Raw genomic sequence first — 25,299 nt, 5'->3', positions numbered from 1 at the left:
TCCTTTTTCACTGAAGCAACTTCTGACTGGGCAGAGCAGTAAGGCACTTCTGAACAAGCGACTAAATCTGATAGAGATTTCTAGCCCAAGATTCATTACCTTAGAATTATCCCCAGGTGTCAGACTGGGTCTAAAAGCTTTTTGAGCTGTACTTCTGCTCGCCGGAAGCTTGCATCGGTCAGCTTCACATCATCGCCGGCGTTGTTGATGCCATAAGTAACATGCACAGTGCCCAATTAGGCACCACCCCTGTGTACTGATATCAATTATTTTCTTTCCTTGACAGTCAGCAGTGATCTAGAGAGAGCCACCTATAGTCATCTTTTTCTCGATATTTTGTTGATGCTTTTTTGAGACTTTGTTTTCTGGTGTGCTAGGGATGTTCACAAAGAAACTAGCGGGTTTCAACCTTATGGTGATTGTCACAGGTAGATGTCCGCGATAGACCCACACCTGTTATGCCTATGGTGTTTAGAGTGAGACCACCACTCCAAGGTCTGTGAGGAATGCTGTGCCATGCACCCAAGAGCATTGCGGAAGCGTTCCTGGAAGCTCCATTTTGCCTGAAATCACATGACCCTGCGACGATCAAGATCCGATCGCGTGGAAGGTCCTGGGACTGCTCGTGGAGCCGCTCTTGACATTATTAGTCAGCTCTGTCAAAGGTATTTGGTAAGTTCCACAAAAAAGAAAAAGTCCAAGTTCACAGCACCAGTCCAAGTCTTTGGAAAAGGTGCAGGAATTACAACACAAGTTCAGGCCTGCTTTGGCGCATCAATCTGTGCCTGGGTCCGCTCTATGCCTCCCAGAGTCTCCTGGAGCCGAAGCGACCCAGACTAACTCAAAGAGTTCTATAGGGCCATACACCCAACTCAAAGTGTTCAATGAGGCCACGCACTTCATATTTGTGTGGCTGACCCCTCTGGAGTGTCTCTGGACCCCATGGGGTCAGAAAGTGCCCCCACTGGATTCCTGCCCCTGGGTTCACACTCGGTGGCAGTTTGGCCTCTTAGATACTGTGTCGGGATCCGGAGTGGCTTCAGCTGCAATATCGCAACCTTCTGCGGAGTCCGCTCCAATGCGGTTATACCCAGCGCCGCCGACTTCCTGCAGTAGCACCGACCCCATCATCATACCCGACTCAGATATGGAGCCCGATAGGTGTAGCCCGATACCAATGCCAGCCGAAACCATGGCCTCCGAGTCAGACCAAGCGCCTTTTTCCTTTCATAAGCCTCGATTAAGAGATGATTGGGAGGGGTCTAAGGACCCTTATGGGTACCTGAATCCCCTAGATGAGCCCGAGGGCAACTGGTACAAGGAACTGGCAGATGCCAGTGGTTTGGACACCTCACCAGAAACTGGCATGGTCTCTACTCCCACCAGGATTATGGCAGAAGGGGCCTCTTTTGCAATGGTGGTGAACAGAGCACCTAAGGTCCTGGGCCTTTAGCTCCCCTCGGTGGCAGTCAAGTCAACTGCCTTGACAGAGGTGCTTCACCCGGGAGTTACCCCCTCTTAATTTCTCTTCCCATTTAATGAAGCCTTTACAGATGTCCTCCATGGGGCCTTGTCTAAGCCCTGCACATGGGCTCTGGTGCATAGGACAATTGCCTGCCACCATCGCCCCACTCATGGGTATCCCACTTTCCTCACCCAGCCCCCTCCCCCTGGAGAGCTTGGTGGTCTAAGCCTCCACCTCAAAAGTTAACCCTGATGCATTCCCTACCAATCCACCAGATAGGGAATTCAAAAGGCTGGATACCTTTGCGAAGAGGATGTTTTCTTCTGCCAGCCTAGCACTGCTATTAGTGAACACTGTGGGCCTTTTGGACTGGTTCACCCGTACAATATGGGATTCAGTTGCACAATGGCTGCCCAGGATCACAGAGGAGGCCCAAACCATACTGTTACAGGCAATTACAGATGGCAGAGACACAGTAAGACACCCGCCTAGTTGAGAACTACTGATGTTTCGGGGATGTTCAAGCTTCTCTTATGGGTATGCCCTTCAATGACTTCCACCTCTTTGGTGAAAAAGCAGACGCAGGACACCTGGGCTACTGATAGGTCCTTGGGTCTCTCCATGGCCCCCGCCAACCCCAGTCTGCCTTTCTCCCCTTCCATGGCTATGGTAGGGGCTACCAACTGAGTCCCGCACAGCCACCAAGGCCAGCAGGCTTAACCAGCCTCATTGAGGCGATAGACATGGGACCACCAGCCAGAGGTCGAGCTAGTCCACCATTTCCCTGGCAGGTAAGAATCCAAACCCCTATTTTGCTCTTATACAACTTTGGGCACCCAGTGGGTGGTAGGACCCACTGGCATTCTATAATATCAAACAAGTGGGCATGTCAGATCATCCAACGGGGTTACTCCATTCCCTTTTTGAAAACACCAACATCCATGCCCCCTTCTTTTGGCCAATGGAACCATCGAAATGATGCCAGCATCAGTAGTAGCTGAAAGTGCTTGAAACTCCTGCTACTTTTTAGAGCCCAAGAAGGACGGAGCCCTCTGCCCTATTCTAGATCTGTGCCTTCTCAGCTTCTTTCTGAGGAAGAAGTTCAAGATACACACTTTAGCTCAAGTCCTGTCTGCCATTCACCCGGGAGACTAAATGGTAACACTGGACTTGTAGGACACCCACTTCTATATTCCCGTCCTGCCTGCCCACATGTGTGGCCTATTATTCACAGTGGGCCAGAAGCATCAGTTTGCTGTGCTCCCCTTTAACCTTACCAGAGCCCATCGGGTGTTCACAAAAGTGATGGCGGTGGTCGCAGCACATCTGCGGAAGTCAGGGGTTCCAGCCTTCCCCTACCTTGGTGATTGGCTCTTGAAGGCTGGCTCACCCCAGGCAGTCATCTCCCGTCTTCCACTATGGCAAATCTTTTGCACTCACGGGGGTTCACTATCAACGTGCCAAAGTCATACCTGACTCCTTTTCAGACGTTCCCCTTCATTGGAACTGTTCTGGGCACAGTGCAGTTTCAGACCCATTCTTCCGAGCAGGGAATCCAAGACAGTCAAGCCATGATAACGATGTTTCATCATCTATACTGGATTACAGTGAGAATAACTCTGAGGCAGCTTGGCCTCATGACCTCCTGCATACTGCTTGTGATTCATGCTTGTTGGCATTTGTGGGCTTTGCAGTGGGACCTTAAATTCCAGTGGGTGCAGTATCAGGGCAAACTCTCCTACATGCTCAAGATGCGTCACTCCTGGGCTGGTTACAGTCATTTGAGAGAGGTGGAGATCAGAGTACTCCATATAAACTTGTTGGAGCTTTGGACAATCTGTTTGGCATTGAAATTCTTTCATCCAGCAATCAGGGGGGTACAGGTGTTCACGGACATCACCACTGTCATGTGGTCCTGCAACAAACAGGATGGAATGGGGTCATGGACCCTTTGTCAAGAGGCACTGCACCTTTGGATGTGGCTGGAAAACTATGGCATTTCTGTATTGGTTAAATACCTGGCTGGCTCTCTGAATGAAAGAATGGACTAAGTCAGCCGTCAATGCCTATCAGATCATGAATGGCATCTCCATTCGGAGATGGCGCAAGGCCTCGTTCAAGAGTGGGGAGAGCCTTGGTTAGATCTGGTTGCCACCACCGAGAACGTGCATTGTCAGCAGTTTTGCACACTGAGTTTCCAAGGCAGTTCTCTCTCTAAGGCGCTTTTCGTCTTAAGTGGAGCCCCGGCCTCCTGTATGCCTTTGCGCTAATACCACTCCCGCCCAGATTTCTCAAGAAGATCAGGAACAACTGTGCCAAAGTCATTCTTGTGGCTTCGGATTCGGCATGGAGAGGCTGGTATCCCGAGCTATTGAGCATGAGCATCAGTCCTCCGATCAGGCTGTCTCTTCTAGAGCATCTTCTGTCACAGCAACAGAGCAGGGTCCTGCACCTGAACGTGAAAACGCTTCAACTTCATGAGTGGAGATTGAGCGGTGGCAGTTGACAGCTTTTGACCTTACGCCTGAAGTGGAATGTTATTTTGGAAGGCGGCCCTCAACCAAGACGGTATACGTCTTCCATTGGAGCAGGTTTGTAGCATAGTGTACCGAGAACCAAGCTGATCCTCTATCTGCACCCCTTTCCCAGGTTCTTCTTTTTATACTTTCTATGGCCCAGCAAAAAGTTAGCTTTCTGCCATTTTGGCATTTCTGTGCATATGTTCCAACCAGCACCTTTTATTATGCCCCTGTGGGACCTCAGTTGGGTTCATTCATTTCTGATGTGCACTCCCTTGGAGACGCTCCACAACTGCCAACTCAGACTTTTCACCTTTCTAGTGGTGATAACATCTGCCAGAAGGGTTGGTGAGTTTCCAGCAGTGTCAGAAAATCCTCCAAACCTTACCCTCTACCCAGACAAGCTAGTCCTGTGGACTCCAGTATCCTTTTTATCAAAGGTAGTAACTTCTTTTCACGTAGGCCAGTCCCTCACTGTGCCTACCTTTTGCTCTCCACCTGATCCCTCTAAAGAAGAGGAGAGACTCCGCCATCTGTACCTCAAAAGAGCGTTGTCGTTATACCTTGATCATACAACTTGGGCTTCCTTTCACACATTTACAAAACACTACTACCTGGACAGTCATGTCTGATGTGACGGTCACTTTGCCCATTTGGTCCTACAGGATTTATTAGTCTAATATGTATTGCAGACCCACCTCTGGAGCGGTATTGCTTGGGTATCTATTCTAAGGTAAGGAATCTGTGGCTAGAAGTCTTTATCAGATGAACAAGCTACTTAACTTTGGTAACACCTTATCTGGTAGAGACTCGGTCTAGCTGCAGATTCCTTACTGATCCTCCTATCCTCCCCGCTGTGCGAACAGATTATACTGTAAAGAGTTAACCCCTTTTAAGGGCCCTACCTTTACACACCGGTGGTCAGTGTTCCTCGTTGCCCCATGCTTCAGGTTTGGAAAGTCACGAAAATAAGCTGACATCAGCGTGCTGATGTGGTGCCTAAATAGGCACAATTCACGTAATTTCCGGTGCGAAAGCCACCGCCACACACAGCTGAATGACGCCACCTACCGGTGTGTAGAGGTACTGCTCGTTAAAGGTTTCTGGATTCAGTCTGATGCCTGGGAAATATTCTAAGGAAAGAAATCTGTAGCTAGATAGAGTCTCTATCAGATAAGGCGTTCCCGAAGGTAAGTAACTTATACATCAGGTGCACTTAAAATTGCACCAAGAGCTAGTACTACATTGTCTTCTTTATTTGGCTAAATCCGGCTTGTCATTTCCATTAATAAAAGTATCCTTGGCTGCTAATACTGCCTAGTGAAGAAGTCCATTACATGCATCTTTTTTTTTTACAGTCAATGGTTAGAAATATATTAGTAGGTCTCAGAAAAGGCTACCTCTGTTGGGCGGTTCACACATTCTTGAGAACTGAACATAGGCTTATCCAAATGAATGGGCCCTCATTCAAGTCCATCCATAAGGCAGAGCTGCACATTTCTAAGAAAGCAGCCTCAGTAATTTCCATTCCATCAGCTGCAAAGTTGAAGGAGAAGCAAGACAATTGTTCTGATTTACCAATTACAGTAATTCGCTGTAATTAGGTCTGTGAGCAATCACGACTTTATTCTGAGTAAGGGCATTAAGGGTAACAAGTAGATTTCAGATCTTCTTGCAAATCAGTCAATCTATTTGTCTTTGTTCTTTCCTGACCCAACCTATCCTGTGGTGTGAGTGCCTTACATTTCAGATTGGAAGAGCACTCTAAGCTGCTATTAGGTTCTATCTGCAACAGTAATGTTTCCTTATTTAAATATTTTCGTGGTTTGCATTAAATGCATTGCCTAAAGATATGTGTAATTCTTATAAGGACACTGTTTTTATATATACAAGTATTTGATATATTTTGTACTGTTTGCTAAAGACTTAATTGCAAACAACCAAAACTAGGTGACGGACTTCAGTGGATAGCACTATCACTGTATCACTGCTACCATATCAGGTTGATCGTGCACTGGTCTCCAGCACCTGTGACCTTTTGGTGCCATGGTTACAGATTCCAACAATGCTATTAGCAATAAGAGGTGCACCGAACACAATGCATATAGTCCGTTATTGCTTTATCAAATTCTTCTTTTATTCCAAAATTTGTTCATAAAAACAGCCAAAGCGTTTCGTTCCCCAAAGGTGCAACCTTTTGGAACTTCATCAGGGCTGTAACAAAAATGACATAAAACATGTATAAGCGACACAGAAATAACAATAACTGCCAGACATAACTTAGAATTAAGACATTACATACAATTGTGACATATAGACAACACTAATTCTTAAAACTTATTCCATTATATGGAGCAACATTTACATTTTGTATCCTTATTGTTTAAAGATAAAACAGATAGACCAAAAAATAAAAATAATACAGTACAAACTGAAGAATAAAAAGTCCTATGTATATTAAATCTAGACCCTATTTACATAAATTTACATAAAATTATCTAAATTTTAAAATCTCACCGTCCTGTGATATACCCACATCTAGGCAAAAGATGTATTGTGTCATACGAGATAAATAGAGTACAAGGCGGATGAGAAAGAGGGGAGTGAAAAGAGAAAGTAATATACTACATGAGTTATGACAAAAAGACATGAGCATCGAGTCAAGGAGACTCATAAATGCATATATATTAGTGTAATTGAGATTCCTCACCTTATACCTCGGTTTGTAAATTTCGAGATATAATGGAAATTGATGGATATAAAGATCATCCAGAACACAAATTCCTTGACGGAAGGAAAGTTTCCTAAAATTTAACTAAAACCAACTAAACAAGTGGAAAAGGGGAAATGGGAGTTTTAAGATCCACTCATTACAGAAATCCAGAATTCTAATGGATAACAGAGAGTAATTTCAAAACTACTTCAGATGTTACGATTATATGTAGAAAAAGAGAATATTCGATTTCCATGTTGGAGAATTTAATTAAGTTAAATCCCTCAATTGAACGGACAGTGTACCGAACAAAAAGTTCCGCTTACATAGTTGCAAATGGGTTACTAGAATTTATATAATTACAAATCAATTTCTCACCGTATCATTAAACTGAAATTGAATATCTCAGAGGATGGCCCAGATATAATAATCCTTTAGGTCAGTAGTAAAAAATACAGCCACCTAGTGTAAAAAGGAGAGATTTATGTGTTAACTGTCAGTTAAACTAGGATAAACAGCCAGATATAAGAGGACACACATCTGCCTCCTAAATTACTTGGAAAGTTACAGTGGCAGCCACCACTGATACCTACTATATAAACTGCCACTTTACCAAGCTTCATATTTGAGCCAGAAAGATCGAATTTGTTATACAATACCAGACTAATATCAGTCCTCAACTCAGTGAAACCACCAAAATATGGCCGAATTCTGAGCATGCCCAAGCTGTCTCATGTCACAGTTGATAGCTTGACATTAACTCTATACTAAATACTGTGCGTGCAGCTAGAAGCTGAATTATATTTACATCAATCCATTCATTCCGTTTGTATTGTGACAGCCGCCACTGTTACTTACTATATAAATGGGCAATTTAACATGCCTCATATTTGAGCCAAAAGGGTCGAAATTAGAATACAATACTTAAAACAATGTACTCATTCAGTTTGTGTCGTGACCGCCGCCACTAATGATACTATATGAAATGGCACTTAAGGAAGCCTCATATTTGAGCCAAAAGGGTCCAATTTGGTATAAAGTTGCACTCCAGTATAAGTCCTCAACTTAGTGAGTTAACCATTTGGAATAAAAGAAGAATTTGATAAAGCAAAAGCTGATTATATGTATTGTGTTCGGTGCACCTCCTATTGCTAATAACAGAGACTCAATTGGATTTGAAATCACTGTTGAGTAGATCCTTCAAGTGTCCAATTAAGCTTTTTTGATCATCAGTCACGAATACTGAAGAGGTCAGCCTCCTTGGATAAATGTTTAAGAATCTGAGGATATGGTTGTGTTTGTTTTTGCATATTCATTTATTTTATTAAGTCAGAAATAATTAAAGCAGATATGAGGTACAGAAAAAAGAAATTGTTGGGTAATACCCCTGTTGCAAACACATGGGTACACAAAAGTGCGATAACCTACCCAACTGGGATTGAACAACATTGTGCATACAGAGAAAGTGCGAAAGAAGAAACAAAACATAAACCAAGCAGGTCGAGGGCCCAAAAGTGCCACAGGTTAGAGAAAACCATCAAATCCACTATAGACTAATAAGGATTAGTTTTATACATTAATCTATGGGTCCCAATTAAACTCTGCCCAAGTTCTATCAAGTTTCTAAAGCACACGGATACCCCTAGCTCTTGCCAAAGCCTGTTTGGACTCGTATATTTGCCGAATAACTGCCCACCACTCAGTGGCCCATGGAGGGATTAGAAACACCCAAGATCTAGCTATACAAAGCCTAGCAGAGACAAGGATTATAGACAGCAGCCATTTTAGGCCAGAATCATATCCATTCTATATCCCTTCGTTATCTACTTAGGTGTGAGCTGCAATTCAAAACCAAAACATGATGTTATTGAGTCACCCCATCCCGCAATTCCTGGAGAGCAGGCCATGTAACAAACATGTGGAGAATATCAGCTGTAGAGCAGCCACACTTAAAACAGCTAGTTTTATCAGCACCAGGACTCCCACCCCAATTAATAAATTTCTCTGGTGTGTAATATAGCATGTAAATGGTCTTAAATTTCTGTAGTTCTAGATTTATAGAATGCACTGAGCCATCCACTGTCTCCAAAGCACTATACATTTCTGATGGTTAAACCTTACAGGGGAGCGTCTTGCTCCACTTGGCAGCTAAGAGTGGGCCATCATCATTCCTATGCTCACAAAATCTTTAAAAATTATGCTAATTAAGGATTTCCTAGTTGCTTCATGCATGCATGACTAATATCTGAGCTTTTTAAATCGATTGGAACCTTACACCTAGATAGAAAATAGTCCTTTAGCTGTAGATATTGAGAAAAGAAATCGTGAGTGAGATCAAAAGAACCTTGGAATCCGGCAAACGAGTTAAATACATTCACATCATAAAGCTGCTTAGCTGTTTCCACCCCTAATCTTAGCCAAGCCCTGCAAATAGGATAATGAAATACCTCTAGAAATGCAGGATTATCCCATAATGGCATATTGTCAGTATTAACTCTAAGGAATATTTAGCACATATTTCCCGCCAAATGCGTATAATATCTGCTTGTGTAAGCAAGTTACGCAGTTGCCAACAGATGCTGCCCAAAAGTGTAACCTAAAATCAGGTAACTGTAGCCCTCCCTGCCTGTACAGAAGTTTTAATTATGTAAAGCACGCCTAGTGTACTTATAGTCCCAGATAAAGCTGCTTAAGGCACCTTCCAATTGTTTAAAAAACAAATTCGGGTCACTATGTGGAATAGCCTGAAATAAATACAAAGCTTTAGGCTAAACATTTGTTTTTATAATAGCCACCACTGATATTTATCGGAAGCCTATTCAAAATCACAGTTTAGAAATGACTGCCTGGAGCAGGTGTTCATAATTTAATTTAAAATGTTTGTCAACCTGTACACTCAAATTTATACCAAGATAAGTAACTGAGGATATTTACCCCAGTAATTGGGATAGCCGGCTTAAAATTCTACAACAGTTGAGTTTTAGCTATGTTTAGCTTATAACCTGAAAATATATTTGAAATCCATCAGCCTCCTCAATTATGCTTTTCAAAGCAGTGAATGAATTAGATAAGTATGCAACATTGTTGGTGTAAACGCTAACTTTGAGTTCGCAGTAGCCAGAAATCTGAGGTCAAATTCCATCATAAATCTGCAGAGATTGCAGGTATTGCTCTAAATTGAGAGCAAATAAAAGGGGTGACATTGGGCACCCCTGCTGGTTGCCCCAATGAATCTCAAATGGTAGAGAAGATATCACAGCATAAACAAGCTTGTAACAAGAGGTCCTATATAAAGACTGTACCCATATAGAAAACTGTTCGCGAACCCCAAAAGACCCCTTTCGTAACCCACAGTCTCAGCCCACACGGTCAAAAGCCTTCTCGGCATCTAATAGAATCATACCTAGCTTTTTACCTAATCTTTCTGCCACATCAAAGGCACCGATAGCCGTATTGATGTGGCTAGTGGTAACCCTGCCAGGGATGAACCTGTGTTGCTGCTGAGGTACTAAGTCTGGCAGAAGAGGAGCAAGCCGGATAGCTAAGATCTTAGCAAAGATCTTTGGGTCAGTATTAATCAAAGAGATGGGTCAATATGAGCCCTTCTCATCAGGTGGTTTGCCCATCTTTTAAAATACTGTAATATTGGTCACATTCCAAGTATCAGGCACTTCTCCACCCTTATGGATACACTATATTACACTTAAAAGTGGGGGAAATACAATATCTCCCTACTTAATAAAATTCCAGTGGAATAGAGTCCTTCCCTGCAGCCTTACCAGATGGCAAAGCCGCTAGAGCAGCCTCTATTTCCCCAACAGCAATACCTTTCTAAAGTGCTGACACCTGAGATTCCCCTAAGCATGGCAATCTACTACCCTAAATATATATATATATGCCTTAAGACCACACAGATTCAATGTTCAGGGTTGGCTGTACAGTTCCTGATAAAAAGAGGAAAACTGTTCTGCAATAGCCTGGGGATGATTGTGGACCAATCCGTCACTACCTTTAATGCACTAAATCAGACATCTAGGGCTTCTATCTGAAATTTGGTGTGTCAGAACTCGACCAACATGTTCCCCATACTCATATTGAAAGGCCTTGTTTCTGAGATAGCTCGCAGCTACCTTCTCTCTCAGATGTTTCCCCAAAGGGACTGTTTATTAATTAGTTTAATATTTAGAACCGTACCGGAGGAAACCTTGCTGTTATACTATTTCGCCGATCGTAACCAGCATATTACGGTCCGGCTAGAATCGTTCAAATATACTCATATATCGGTTACTTAAACATATTACAACGTATCGAGATCCCGTATATATCTAATTCAAAGAAGATACCTTTATTTGGAATAATGTTGCAGAAAAACTTCTTTTCTCTTCCAACTTCTGTCAATCACGAAGCCATCTCTGGTCGTGTTATACTTTGCCCTGAAGAAGTCCGTTCTCAGGACGAAAAGCGTCGGCTGTGTGTTTTTGCTATGTTCAATGTTATATGAACACGGAATAAAGGGATTAAACCAAGGAACTTCTATCCGCCTATAAATTGGAGCTGGACTGTATAATTGGCCCAATTGATTGGTTTTGCTATAATGTGGTGCACCTGTGCTTTTGGTACATGTAATTAAGTTCCTGAGGGAACGAGTATTGTGACAGTGGGTGCTGTTCGGTGTGCACACACACCCTTGTTTTTTTTAAAAAATACAAAAGGGACATGAACTTGGGAGTGATATTGGGTTAGGTGCTGTTAGTAAGAAGGTTCCACTGTTATTCTTAGAATTTTTAAAAAAAAATATTTAGAGCCCTTCCATCAGGGCCACCAGTGCTTATAGCCAAAGCATGAAATATTTCCAGTTGTAGAATGGCCTGGTCAAGCTGTCTAACACTGTTATGTATATCTTTATTCTTCCTAACAACTAACTGCGCTGTAATACCTCTAATATAAGCCTTCATTGTAGCCCACACCACCAACGATGAAGTTGTACCGATGTTGGCACCCAAACATTCAGTGAGGGAACCAGATAAATGCTTGAAAAATATTGGTTGGTGAGAAGATGCCGAGGAAATGAGAACTGACTCCGCTCCCCCCAATCACAGAGATATTTACTAACAGTAATATGGGATTATGCTCAGACGTAATTTTGGGACAAACTTCCATTTCTGTATCTTGCACCAAATACCCTTAAGCAAAAACCATGTCGATCCTGGAATAGTGCTTATGTGGGGACAAATAAAAAGTATAACCCTGGATAGCAGGGTAAAGCGCCCTCCAAGTGTCAGTCAGCCCATGCAGATGAGCAAGTTCCAGGATAGATGCCCCAGTTTTAACCATGCGGGAGGGACACAATTATTAATGTTATCAATGCTATAATCAATCACACAGATAAAATCTCCCATTAATAGTACCTCACCAGGCCAATCCAGTAATTCAAGGCAAAGTGTATTCAGCATTCACATTGGGCCGATAAATAGCGCAAAAAACACGTTTGTGACCATATATTACTGAGCAATCACCCACCTAAACCTTGAATCTGAGACAGTTTTCAGTATCTTGAGCTCTAAATTCTTAACTGCAATAATAGCTACCCCCGTATGGAGACAGATTGAGAGGTACTTATAGCAATCTTATAGCCCAGTTGTTTAAGTAAGAGGCGATCTTTGGAAGCAAGGTGGGTCTCTGTTAAAGATAATAAATGCAAGCTGTACATTTTAATCTACTCCCGTACTAACTGTCATTTGCTGGACTAATTGAGGACGGATACTTTCCGGCACATACACTTAAATCTAATCATTACAAAAAAACAACCCCAAAAGAGCCATCCCATACCAAAAGCCAACATTCATGTGTACCCTTTGTAACATTAATTCAAATTGCAACATTTGATCATTCTGACTTATTTCACCCCTCAGCACCACCACCCATCTATTGCTAAATTATCTACGCTACATCTTTGTAGTATAACCCATCCCCACACACAGATCACTCGAATGTTGGGCTAGAGGACAGGCTATGCGGCAGGCCGGTGGCTAAACACGATCTCGCTAAGTACTTCTCATGGTCCTTAGCAACTTAATGGGCTATCGGTCTACACCCTCAGTATTTATTACATGGACCTGGGAGACTTTTTTTAGGTCTCGGCTGTCGAAAGCAACTTCTTGGAATCAATACAGATTCCAAAGCTCTTGGAGGCGGAGTTGAAGCCCCGCCCATCTTCCTCATTGGCTGGCTTCATCCTGCATGCAAAACGCAGGCTCAGGATTGAAAAGGAGGCTTTTTAGTCTCTCCTTGTTGCCATCTTGTCTCCTCTTAGCCCCGCCGACCGGGATTGGATCTCTCACTCGCGGCCTCACACACGCTCCTTCATTAGCTGTGACGCACTATGTTTCAATTTGGTGCCGTTGCACAATGCGATGCTTTTTTCCACTCTCTCTTCGCTTTGCTGCAACAGACTCACGCTGTACAATGCAACGCTTTATCCACTCGCTTCGCTCTGCTGCAACAGACTCCTACATATTTAATAACGAGCTGGCAGGTAATGTGAATAATGGAACAACTTATGTTACTTTCACTCAGCGCCCAAGCCAGGGAAGCCTGAAATAGTGAGCTCTAGGCAATCTGGTGTCTCACAATACAACTGTACCCAAGAATGCAAAGCTACGGAAGCAGACTCTTCGGAAAACAAGATTAGAAAAGCAATGCATTGGCAAAAGCAAAAAAAAAAAAAAAGAAAAAATATGTTTGTGCGATATTGCTTCAGATTGCCAAACTGCCAGTGCTTACGCCGAAAAAGTAGGTTGCCGAACTCAAATAGGGCGTCGATTTACAGTGGTGAAGGTATAACACAAGTACTGCTACATTTGTACGAAATTAGCTGAAATTCATTTACCTCTCAAGAGTTTTTCGTTTCTTTGCTACTTCACCCCCTATTAGTTGCAGAACAATGTACCCAAGCTCTGCACTCTAGCCGTAATACAATTCTACAAATGCGTTTAAAACGGCTATGAGGCACAGTAATAACAAAAATACTAAGAATTTGTTTTCATGGCGCTTTACTGCCATTGTTTGGTTTCTATGCACTATAAATATATATGTTTTACTATTCCCGGTTTCATGGTACCCATAAGGTGCCATGGAGGCCACTAACATAGGATATTGTGAGTGAAAAAACGCTGAAATTGTCTTTCCATGGACGAGCGAGGCCTGCTGCAGCTCCGGAGGAAGAGCGGGGAGCCACTGGCATCTTTCACCCGGGTCATCGTGCACATCCCCCCCCCCCCATTCCCCCGCCGAGCCGTGGAGCACCAAGGGGCCACGGGCTTCTGCAAGAGGGCCTTGAGAGGTTAGGAAGCACCCATCGGCCAAGCGTTTCGGTAGCGCCTCCTTCACTAATTCATTGGTCTCTTGGCGCTAGCGGGGCAGATTGTTGCGTTCAGTTTCAGGGTGATTTCCGATAGAAGGGTATCTGGTATGCGGGTATTGGGAGGGGGGGGGGGGGGGCGCAGGGAGCAACTTAGTGTTTTTTTTTGCTATGGGTGTATCATAGGGGAGGAAGAGGTCTAGACCACCTATTTCTGGTGTAATGCAACAGTGTGGCAGTTGTGGGAATTCTATCAGGCCTTGGTGTGTTTAGAGGTATTGTGTTATTTCCTACCCTGAAATATCACATCACATCCAGTACTCCATAGTAGAGAGTTTATTTTATATTGTCAATGTCTCCCCTCTCTCTCTCTCTCTCTCTCTCTCTTGCTCATTCACTCTCTCTCTCATTCACTCTACTCTCTCCCACTCACCTCTCTTTCACACTCTGTCTCTCTCTCACACTCTGTGCCATTTTCTCACTCCCTCTCTCTCTCACACATACTCTCTCACACTCTCTTTCTCACGCTCTACCACTTTGTCTCTCACTCTCCCACTCTCTCTCCCACTTACTCTGTCTCACTTGCACACTCTCTCTCTCACTATCTCACACACTCTCTCCATCTCTCTCTCTCACTCTCTCTCCCTCACTCACTCTCGCACCATCTCCCTCACTCGCTCCCACTCTCTCTTTCTCTCTCTCTCTCACACACTCTCTCATACTCGCTCTCTTTCTCTCTTTTACACTCTCTCTTTCACTCGCTCTCACTTTCTAACACCATCTCTCCCTCTCTCACTCGCTCTCACTCACTCACCCTCTCTCAATCACTCTCTCTCTCCCACTCACTTTCTCACACTCTTTCACCTACTCTCTCACACTCACTCACTCTCTCTATATCTTTTCTCACTCTCTCTCCCTCTCTCCCTCACTCTCTCTCTCCCTCCCAGTCACCTCTCTCACTCTTTCACACTATTTCACACTCTCACTCACTCTGTCCCACTGACCCCCCTCTCTCTCATTCTCTCACCCCCTCTCCCTCTCTCTCACACACACACACCTCACTCTCACACTATCTCTCTCTCGCTCTCTCTCTGTCTCCCACACACCCTCTCTCTCTTTCTCTGTCTCACTCACTTTCTCATACTCTGTTTCTCGCTCATTCTCGCTCACTCTCTCTTACACTCACTCTCTCACTCTGTATCATGCTCTCTTCCACTCACTCTCACTCCCTCTCTCACTCACTCTTTCTCTTTCTCTCTCTCCCCCTCACTATCACACTCTCTCACTCTCACACTTGCTCTCTGTCTTTCTTTCTTTCCCACGCACACTGAGTACCTCGGCACAGTGGTTGTTATTTACAGAATTTGGTCGTTTGCCATCTTGTACCAGGAGGTAGACCATTCTCACATACAAGCGGGAAAGCAATGACCCCATTGTAGGCCTTCATTTGTAAAACTGACCCGTGAATAAATGCATGTGATGCTCTGAGCTGCCCTGCTGAAGGATCTCTGGGGCCTCCTTGCTGCCATGTAGACACCGGCGTGCCCTTGGCGTGCCAAAAGCAACTGGTTAGGAAACAGTGTTTATGGTTGGCTGAGCAGAAATTAAGCCAAGGCACCACAGATCTATACAAATAATGTGTGGTTTTTATACCGGACTCCACATACCGTATGCCTCTTTGCACTTAATAGACGTGATTGTTGGCCCAGGTAATAGTACTTGTTTTGTCGACCTCCGAAGGAAGAATCGGAATATTTGCTCTGTTAGGATTCCCATCTGTGATTGCAGCGCTCGGTGTGGGCGGATCAGGTTCTTCCCGATTTGATATGGGTTTCAGTGTACTAAGTAGTTTCACATCTCTTTGCCAGTATAGAGTATCAGTGGAGAAATGCATAATTGTTAAACAAACTTTTTATTTTAAAGACAAAAAGCGAGTCGTTTCACTTATAGATCTCAGGTTTTCAATTAAAAGCTACAGTGGCATTGCAGTGTTTGAGGTCCTACGGCTCCACTGACAGGTTGAGAGCTATGGCAATACTCTGGTATTAAAATAATAAGAAAATACATCAGTTTGTTTTTCTAAATCAAAAAGCAAGTTCCTTTTGTTTTTTATGTCGGATTACTTTATTGGCATTTTAAAACATATTACATTATACAGTGCAGTACCAGCAGTAAGTAGTCCCTTGGCAACCAGAATATGCTGATATTTAAAATGCAAAAGGTCTTGCCTTTTATTAATAGTAAATGGCTTTAACTTAATCAAAGGTGAGACCTATTGCATTGTCAATGCTTGTATTTATTTAATCCCGTGCTTTGGATCGTGGAGGCAGTAAAATGCCCACTTGCACTGTTATTTTGGATGAGAACAATTTACAAGCATCATTTGGATGAGATAGTTCATTTTTCCACATTGAGAAAGCGTAAGGGACCATTATCTTTTTTCCTGAGGCTATCTTCTAGATTATAGCCTTGAGAAAGTCTCAATAAGGGCTGAAACAATCCATGAGGGGATAACATCAACATATCTACAAATCCTTGCTAAACAATTGTGCCTATAATCAAGAGACTGGCAAATAACTGTGTTTGGAACTAAGATATGATGTGTTATTTATGTGATACTCATTTGAAGTAAAAAGAAAATATTAATCACCTGTATGTTTGAAGGTCTAACTGATTTTAGGGGTATATTCTCCACATTGTATAGGTAAAACAAGTGTTACATATTTTAGAACATGTTAAAGGACACACAAATGGACCTAACCAGACACGGTTGAGGTTTTCATAAATAACAAGTGTTTCGCTATTTTTTATTTTTTGTTGTTGATGACTGGTCTGGGACTTCCTCTGGTTCAGACTTTCCATTGCAGCAACTGGTGTGTTATAGTGTTAGAGCTCCTCTTTTTTTGTCTTCTGTTACATGCTGAAAGGAGAGGGATGTGCAACTAATGAATCACTGATACTCATTTGTTTCAAGACACACCCAACCCTACCTTGCTGCTGGGACCCTCCGTATCTAGCAAAGGTAATCATCCCCACCCCGAGGCTGTTGGTGGATGAGACAGCCATGAGAGACTACTTCCCTGTGTCAACTGAACACCCTCCAACCACGCATGACGCCAAAAAAAGAAGGAAAGAAAAAATAAACCAGATAGGACCATAGCCAGAAAACACCTAGCTCAGAACAATTATACATATGCTTTTATCAACAGTAGAACATCAGTAAACTTAATCTCCAACACAAATTGCTAAAAAACAGCTGCGTCCGTACGTTTTTAAGAATATTAAGCCTGGCTGGCTTCTGCCGGAAAACTTGAACCCCAACCGCCTTCATTGGGTCAAGTAGTTGGTGAAGTTTCCAACATCTGTCCATTGTAGACTTGCAATAATGGGAGTGGACGAAGACTGACATGGAACCACCCACCACAGATCGAGCTTTCAGCAGATGGCCTGCCTCAAGAAGAAGTTTGCAACATGTACTAGAATAGGACGGGGATACGCTGGCCGGAAATTTGATGAGGCTGTATTGCTGTTTCGGTTTATGCGGAGCCGATGAGCCCGCTGAATCTGTGAATCCATGTCCCAGACAATGAGATCAGGAAACACCTTCCCATCGACGGTACTGTCTTTGGTTATAGGCAGAGTATTAATGGGTCTTCTCAATAGATAAACTTTAACAGTTGTGCCAACGTTAATTAATGTCCTTCGTTTGAAAACCATTGACAAACGTGGACCCCCACCCAGAGGTCATAGAAATGGTGCTGAGTGGGGGACGCCTTTGAAAGACGTTTTTGAGCCACATCAGTAAGTATCTTGGTAAAGCGTAATTAAAAAAAGTAAGCTATTTTAGATTTGCTTAAAACATGTAAGCAAATTCTGCTCTTCTTTTGGTTTCTTAATCTAGTCTGTAAATACACTTGTTTCCAGTTTGACACTACAGCTACGGCAGTTATAATGACACGGTTAAGAACAAGAGAAAAATATTTACACATTCTGAATGGTGCGGATACAATAGAAAGCAGGTAAGCAAGAACAATATTACAATTTAATTTCTTTCTTGCTTTTTTCCTATGCCTTTGACATATGTTAATATCTGTGATGACAATAGACTTCTCTGTTCTTTGCTAACATGCATCTTTAACTCTGATGGTGAATTTAGGTACTTATTTGTTTGTTTACATTTACATACAAATGTATTTAATTAGGTGTTTAATTTATTGGTTTCAATAATGTAGACTACACCCTTCTAGGTGTTAGAGCGCTGTACAAGTCATAGATAAGATTAACAGGTTTAGAGGAGGCATACGTAAAAAAATTTTTACAATACAAATGTATCTGCAGCTCTAGATGTAACAATTCCAGAAATGCTGTACAGGCCATTTTCAAAATTAAGAGTGGAGGAAACATTGCGCAGGATTTTTTTTGAATGATAACATTAACACGACTAGGAGTATTCAAAAAGTTTACAGAGTCGGGAATATAATATTGGTAATTTCAAATAAATAACAGATTACCGTCAGAATTTATAAAATGTGTGAGTGCAAGTTTACAGAGCGCTAGAGACAGCAGGAAGTCCTGAGTATGTACCCCGTAATTTAAAGGGTCCAGTAAAACAAAATTGCAGGAATCAAAATAACTGAGCTATTATGTGAACTGGAAGGAACGAAGAACAAGCATTGAAAATGCAATAGGTCTCGCCCTTGTTTAAGTTAAAGCAATTCTGTTTGTAATTAGGCGGCTTTTTAGCTTCGCTTTTATTAGTGTTTTTCAAACTTTCATGTACATAACATGCATATGTATGCATATATGTATATGTATGCATGCATACATTTGTATTTATAAGAGGTAGAGAGAGAGGTAGAGAGTAGAGAGTGAGTAGTATATAGTAAGCAGTAGAGAGTGAGTAGTAGAGAGTGAGCAGTAGAGAGTAGAGAGTAGTAGAGAGTGAGTAGAGAGTAGTAGAGTAGTAGAGAGTAGTAGAGAATGAGTAGTAGAGAGTGAGTAGTAGAGCATAGTAGAGAGTGAGTAGTAGAGAGTAATATAGAGTGAGTAGTAGAGAGTGAGTAGTAGAGAGTGAGTAGTAGAGTAGTAGAGATTGAGTAGTAGAGTGAGTAGTAGTGAGTAGGCTAGAGTAGTAGAGAGTGAGAAGTAGATAGTGAGTAGTATAGAGTAGGGAGTGAGTAGTGAGTGGAGAGTAGTAGAAAGTGAGTAGTAGAGAGTAGTAGAGAGTGAGTAGAGAGTAGTAGAGAGTAGTAGAGAATGAGTAGTAGAGAGTGAGTAGTAGAGAGGTTTGGCGCCTTATGATGCTCTGGGTGCAGTTTGCGCTACTTTCATCCTGTTGTAACCATAGTGTATGCTGATTTGTGACAGTGCCCCGGATCTGGTTGCACTTGGCAAACTATACGACTTTGTGTCCGTGCTGTGCGCATAAAGGTGAGAGGGCTCTGTGTAGCCACTCTAGCGCGAGCTGTATTAGTACAACAGGTTACAAGCAGTGGGCTATCAGATGTTTATTTAAAAACTCCTTCGTGTCGATGTTTTTTAGTATTCCGAGGGCGAGCTAAAGGCGAAAAATCTCCCATTCCTTATCATTGGGCTCAAGCTTAGGGCGTGTCTGACTCCAAGTAAACCTGAACAGGAGGCCTCGGGCATTTCCCTCAATGCAACACGCTAAAAAGCAGTCCTACAAGCCGCATAAAGCGTCTTCGGGACTGGTCTGTTCCAGAAGGGACTACAAGCGCTGCACTTTTTATTTTATTTATTTTTAAAGTTTTATATAGCGCTAGCTTGACCCGTAGGTATCAGAGCGCTTTACATACACAATGTAAGAAAACCAGAAGGAAATAACATTACATAGTAGTCCGGCAGTAAGGAAGCAAACCAGAGATAGAAAAATACAGCATGAAAAATAAATAAACAGTGCATTGGAGGGGGAGAGAACAATAAAAAGAAAAAGGTGATTAACATAGTCCGGTCACCAACTATCCTTGAATGTCAAGAGAGAGAGGAGTCAACTCGGATATTGAAGTTTAGGTTAGTTGACGTTGCTCAGGAAAGTATTTGTTAAGGAGATGGAGTTTCAGGTTCCGTTTGACACAGGAGAAGGAGAGGTTGCATCTGAGGACTCCAGGGAAAGCGTTCCACATCCTGGGAGCGTTGCCAGAGAACGATCGGTATTGTGTAGTTTTCTTCTTCAATTTCGGAGGAATAAGGAGTGAGTTGGAGCTTCTCAGTGTTCTGGATTGACCTGCTCTTACCAGTTTGTTGTTCAGGTAGTTCGGGGCCGGAGAGTGAAGGGTTTTGTGTCTGATACAGGCCAGCTTGTACATACACCTCCCTTCCATGGGAAGCCAATTGAGGGAGTCGAGAGCTGGAGTGATGTGTTCAAATCTTTTTACTCCAGATACGAGTCGAGCGGCCATTTTCAGCACTGCCCTTAGAGGGTCTAGGTGAGCTTTTGGAGTCCCTGTTAGGATGGCGTTCCCGTAGCCGATTTTAGAGAGAACTAGGGATTGGACTTCAGTCTTGAGGTCATCATGGGGAAGAAAAGGTTTCAATTTCTTGAGGTGTTTTAGAGAGAAAAGAGCACTTTTTGCAGAGTTTTTGATGTGGGCCTCCACTGATAAGTTCTTGTCAATGGTGATGCCTAGAGACTTAACTGAGTCAGATAGGACGAGGGGGCAGTTTAGGGCAACCAGATTCTTGAGCCACTGTTGGATTGGACGATGGTTGGTTTTTGGAGAGAATAGGATTAGTTCCGTTTTATCTGGGTTGAGCTTTATGTGGTTAACGTTGAACCAAGTTTGGATCTCAGTTAGAGTGGCATTGAGGTGTTGGATGTCGCTGGGAGACTTGATTTTTAAATAGATTTGGGTGTCATCCGCGTAAAGGTGGTAATTCACTCCAGCTTTTTTCAAGATGATTGTGAGGGGCTCCATGAAGAGATTGAAGAGGGACGGGGAGAGGATCGAGCCTTGTGGGACCCCAAGTGTGACTTGTGTTGGCTTCGAGAGACAGGAGTTGATTTTAATTTGTTGCGCTGGTGCTGCACCGCTGCCATCATAACAGGGCCATGCTTCCGTTTAGTAAGACTTCACAGCATCCCATCAAATAACCGGCATGGTAATAATGGCATTAAAACACTTCAAATTACTAGTGTATTAGCCACTCAGTTGCACATTTTATCGACCTCATAAGGATGCAAGGCTTATCAAACACACACTGCATCGGCTTTGGAAGGATGAATGGCTCGCCCCACCTATTAAGAGTTACCGGTAAGGGCCAATTCTACGCTTCCACTGTATGGAAATATTGACAACACCTCACCAGGGGTAGCAAGCACTATATAATTGCAAACCTTTTCCCTACACTCTCCTTCCCAATCCAAACAACTGACCAACATATCGACCGCCCAAACCACCTCCATATTTCACCATACCAACTCACCACCAATCGCTTATGGGTGCCGGAGTAGAGCGGCACTCACTGAAAAAGCGCTTCAACACATTATCAGGGGTAGCAAGCGCCACACAAATGCAAACCCTTTCCCTCTTCTATCCCTCCACCATCCCTCTCAATCCAAACAACCGACCGACATAATCAACTCTCAAATCACTTTAATATTTCACCATACCAACTCAACAACAATCCCTTATGGGTTCGGGAGTAGCGTGCCACTCGCCGAAAATAGCACCTCACCACCTCTTCAGGGTTAGTGAGCACTATATCAATGCAAATACAAGAGAATACACCACAGTAGAGAGGTGTGGTACAACGAGCAGGGCAGCTGATTTCGGAGCACAGGGTTCACGGTTCGATCCCTGGCTCCGGCGACAGCTCAGTTTAGCACCATGTGACTCTGGGCAATAGCTCACTTCATTTCCACGACTGCCCCCAGCGCCTTGAGACCCGTAAGGGTGAGTAGTTTGCGCTTTACAAATATGGATTTCACAGTAGCTACTTTGACAGCTGGTGGTTATTATTAGAATTTGTAACATAACTCGTCTTTTCTGGCAAGCCGCTAAATCTGGGGTTCACAACAAAGGTCCAAGAGATCTGTAAAGATGCCCCCCTTTCAAGCTAACCACGACATACATCTACAAACCATGAATGCCAATGAACATCATTTGCATACCCAATTGTTATCTTGGAAGTTGTTGGACATGCCTGCTCTAAAAACACTAAAAATGACATTTCGCTTTCTCTGACATTCTTAATATTCGGATCATCCACTTTTTCCAGTCAGCTCACCGCCCTCTTCACATTACAATTCAAGACCACTCAGGAATATGTTGCAGCAGTTTTTCAAAGCTGGTGGCCAGTTGAATTTAAGTACATGTGTAGGTAGTAAAAAACAAATGCACCTTACTTCAAATAACAAAAGGATAGTACATGGCGCCAGTGACTATGCGAGTGAGCAAGAGTTAGAATGCTGATGTTCTCCTGTCTGCAAAGTAAGTGTGAACGCACTCTTGCGAGAGAGAATGAAAGGGTTGTCTGGGAAGGGCACATATAGCGCTTAGGTGGAATGTTTTCGTCCTGCTTCAAAGAAAATGATAAGGCAAGCGTTGAATAGATGGCGACGCCGATAACAAGGACATTTCCTGCAGCGCAAAGTAGGTGTAAATGTGACAGCATGTGTCTGAAAGTACAGACTGCTTTGCTTTAGGCGGCGAATTTTACCTAACAAAAGATGTTCCATAGACACTTTGGCAACACTTGCTTAGACGCTAGGAAACAGCCAGGCTGTAGCGCATGTGAGCACCGAAGCCCGGGGGCACCGCTGTAACCACCCCCGCCACCGGCAGCACACACGCCAAGGTGCACAGACACATGCCGGGCTCTGGGCCTGCAGAATCGGGAGGGGAGAAACGCAATGTGGTCTGGAAATCAGCAGAGCAAGAAAAAGCAAAACTAATCCAGGCAACAGAGAAAAGCCACGTCAAATTTATCTACAATGCTGCCTAACGCGATCTACGAGGTGAGGCGGGTTCAAAGTGCACTGGGTGAGAGCGCCCAAGTGCAGCTTACATGCAACAAGCGGCAGTGAAAGCGATCGCTTTTTCATTGATATGACAAAAAAAGCATTGCAAGATGGCGTCGGACTGTCCAGAGTCCGTAGGGACACGCGCATGCTGTCTGCTTTGGACAGCTTGCGAGAGCAGCCATCTTTGTCCATGAAGGCGTGTGCATGAGCCCACGGGGAGAATTGATTCCAAAAGGTCTTCTCTGGTGAGAGCAGCGCATGCGCTGCATTCACCAGACGAGACCTAAAAACACTTACCTGCAGGCCGGGCCGCCGGAGCATCTTGCTCCTCTTCGGCTCCTCCACAGCAGGAACCAGGAAGAACCCAGGCTCCTGACTGCCCTAGCTTCCAGCGTTGTGATTGGTGTGAGTGCCATGGTTCGGCGCTCAGATGGGGAATGGGAGCCTGGGCATGTTCTCCCACCCTGGCCCCTGCTCTGTCAGCCCACCCTGGGACATGGAAAACTAAAATGATGATAACGTTGGTTATTATCCTATTAGTTTTCCTTTGACTCCTGCTCGCAGAGCAGTGTGGTGATGCTCCTCTGGGGCTGCCCTTATATATGATTTAAACAGGAACTGACATGAAACACTTCATCTTGGATTGGGAGCATCGAATAACATCATGAGGAGAGACCATCTTCTGGGGAAGGGGACGTAATAAAGCTTGTCAATACCCATTTGCATGTTTTTTAAATTAAGAAGCTCCAGTTTCACATCCTGTGTTCCATACTGAATTCCAGAGTCCCACTGCCCCTCTTAATGCCTGGTACTACAGGTAACTTGAGGAATTCAGCTTTGGGTGACTGCGAGCACAGAAACATCTTAGCAGTTTGCATGGTGCGGTGTTCTTTCAATCAATCAATCAATCAATCAATCATTTATATCGTGCACTACTCACCCGGAAGGGTCTCAAGGCGCTTGGGGGAGGGGGTCTGCTACTGCTCGAACAGCCAGGTCTTGAGCTGTTTCCTGAAGGCGAGGTGGTCCTGGGTCAGCGGCAGGTGGATGGGCAGGGAGTTCCATGTCTTAGCCGCCAGGTAGGAGAAGGATCTTCCACCGGCGGTGGCTCTCTGGATGCGGGGAACGGCGGCGAGGGCGAGGTACGCGGATCATAGCTGGCGGGTGGGCATGTAGAAGGTCAGGCGGTCGTTGAGGTACCTTGGGCCCAGGTCGTGGAGGGATTTGTGTGTGTGGGTGAGGAGTCTGAACGTGATCCTCTTGTCGACAGGGAGCCAGTGCAGGTCTCTCAGGTGGCCCGAGATGTGGCTGCGTCAGGGGACATCCAGGATGAGTCGGGCCGAGGCGTTCTGGATACGCTGAAGTCTTTTCTGAAGCTTGGCTGTTGTTCCGGCGTAGAGGGTGTTTCCGTAGTCCAGTCTGCTGGTGACGAGGGCCTGGGTGACCGTCTTCCTGGTTTCGGTCGGGATCCATCGGAAGATCTTGCGGAGCATGCAGAGGGTGTGGAAGCATGATGAGGAGACGGCGTTGACTTGTCTGGTCATCGATAGGGAGGAGTCCAGGATGAAGCCCAAGTTGCGTGCGTGGTCCGTTGGCTTGGGTGCGGTGCCTAGAGCCGGGGGCCACCAGGAGTCGTCCCATGCGGAGGGTGATGGTCCAAGGATGAGGACTTCTGTCTTGTCCGTGTTCAGTTTCAGGTGGCTGATGTTCATCCATTCGGCGACGTCTTTCATCCCTTCGTGTAGGCTGGCTTTGGCGGTGTCGAGGTCTCTGGTGAGGGAGAGGATCAGCTGGGTGTGGTTGGCGTAGGAGATGATGTTGAGTTTGTGTTGGCGTGCGATGGCAGCGAGGGGTTTCATGTAGACGTTGAAGAGGGTGGGGCTGAGCGACGATCCTTGCGGGACGCCGCAGATGACTTCGGTGGCCTCAGAACGGAACGGAGGGAGGCGTACTCTCTGTGTTCTGCCGGCGAGGTATGAGGTGATCCATTCCAGAGCCTTCCCTTGGATGCCGGTGTCGTTGAGGCGTTGGACTAGGGTGCGGTGGCAGACAGTGTCAAAGGCTGCGGAGAGGTCTAGGAGGATGAGTGCCGCTGTTTCACCGTTGTCGAGCAGGGCTCGGATGTCGTCGGTGGCTGCGATGAGGGCGGTCTCGGTGCTGTGGTTGGTTCTGAATCCGGATTGCGATGGGTCGAGGGATCCGTATGTCTCGAGGAAGGCGGCCAGTTGCTTGTTGACTACCTTCTCGATGACTTTGGCA

General features: G+C 44.3%; 1 protein-coding gene across 1 annotated transcript in view; it reads left to right on the top strand.

The window, feature by feature from the left end:
* Positions 1-25,299, top strand: part of HFM1 (helicase for meiosis 1) — a 3,754,865-nt gene that overhangs the window by 1,470,322 nt on the left and 2,259,244 nt on the right. The window contains exon 16 of the mRNA XM_085599940.1: positions 17,982-18,076. Within this exon, the coding sequence (XP_085456066.1) occupies positions 17,982-18,076 (95 nt within the window). The remainder of the gene's footprint in view (positions 1-17,981; positions 18,077-25,299) is intronic.

This window comes from Triturus cristatus, chromosome 4_2 (assembly GCF_964204655.1).
Source record: "Triturus cristatus chromosome 4_2, aTriCri1.1, whole genome shotgun sequence".
Taxonomy (NCBI): Eukaryota; Metazoa; Chordata; class Amphibia; order Caudata; family Salamandridae; genus Triturus; species Triturus cristatus.
This window is presented reverse-complemented; position numbering and strand designations above follow the sequence as displayed.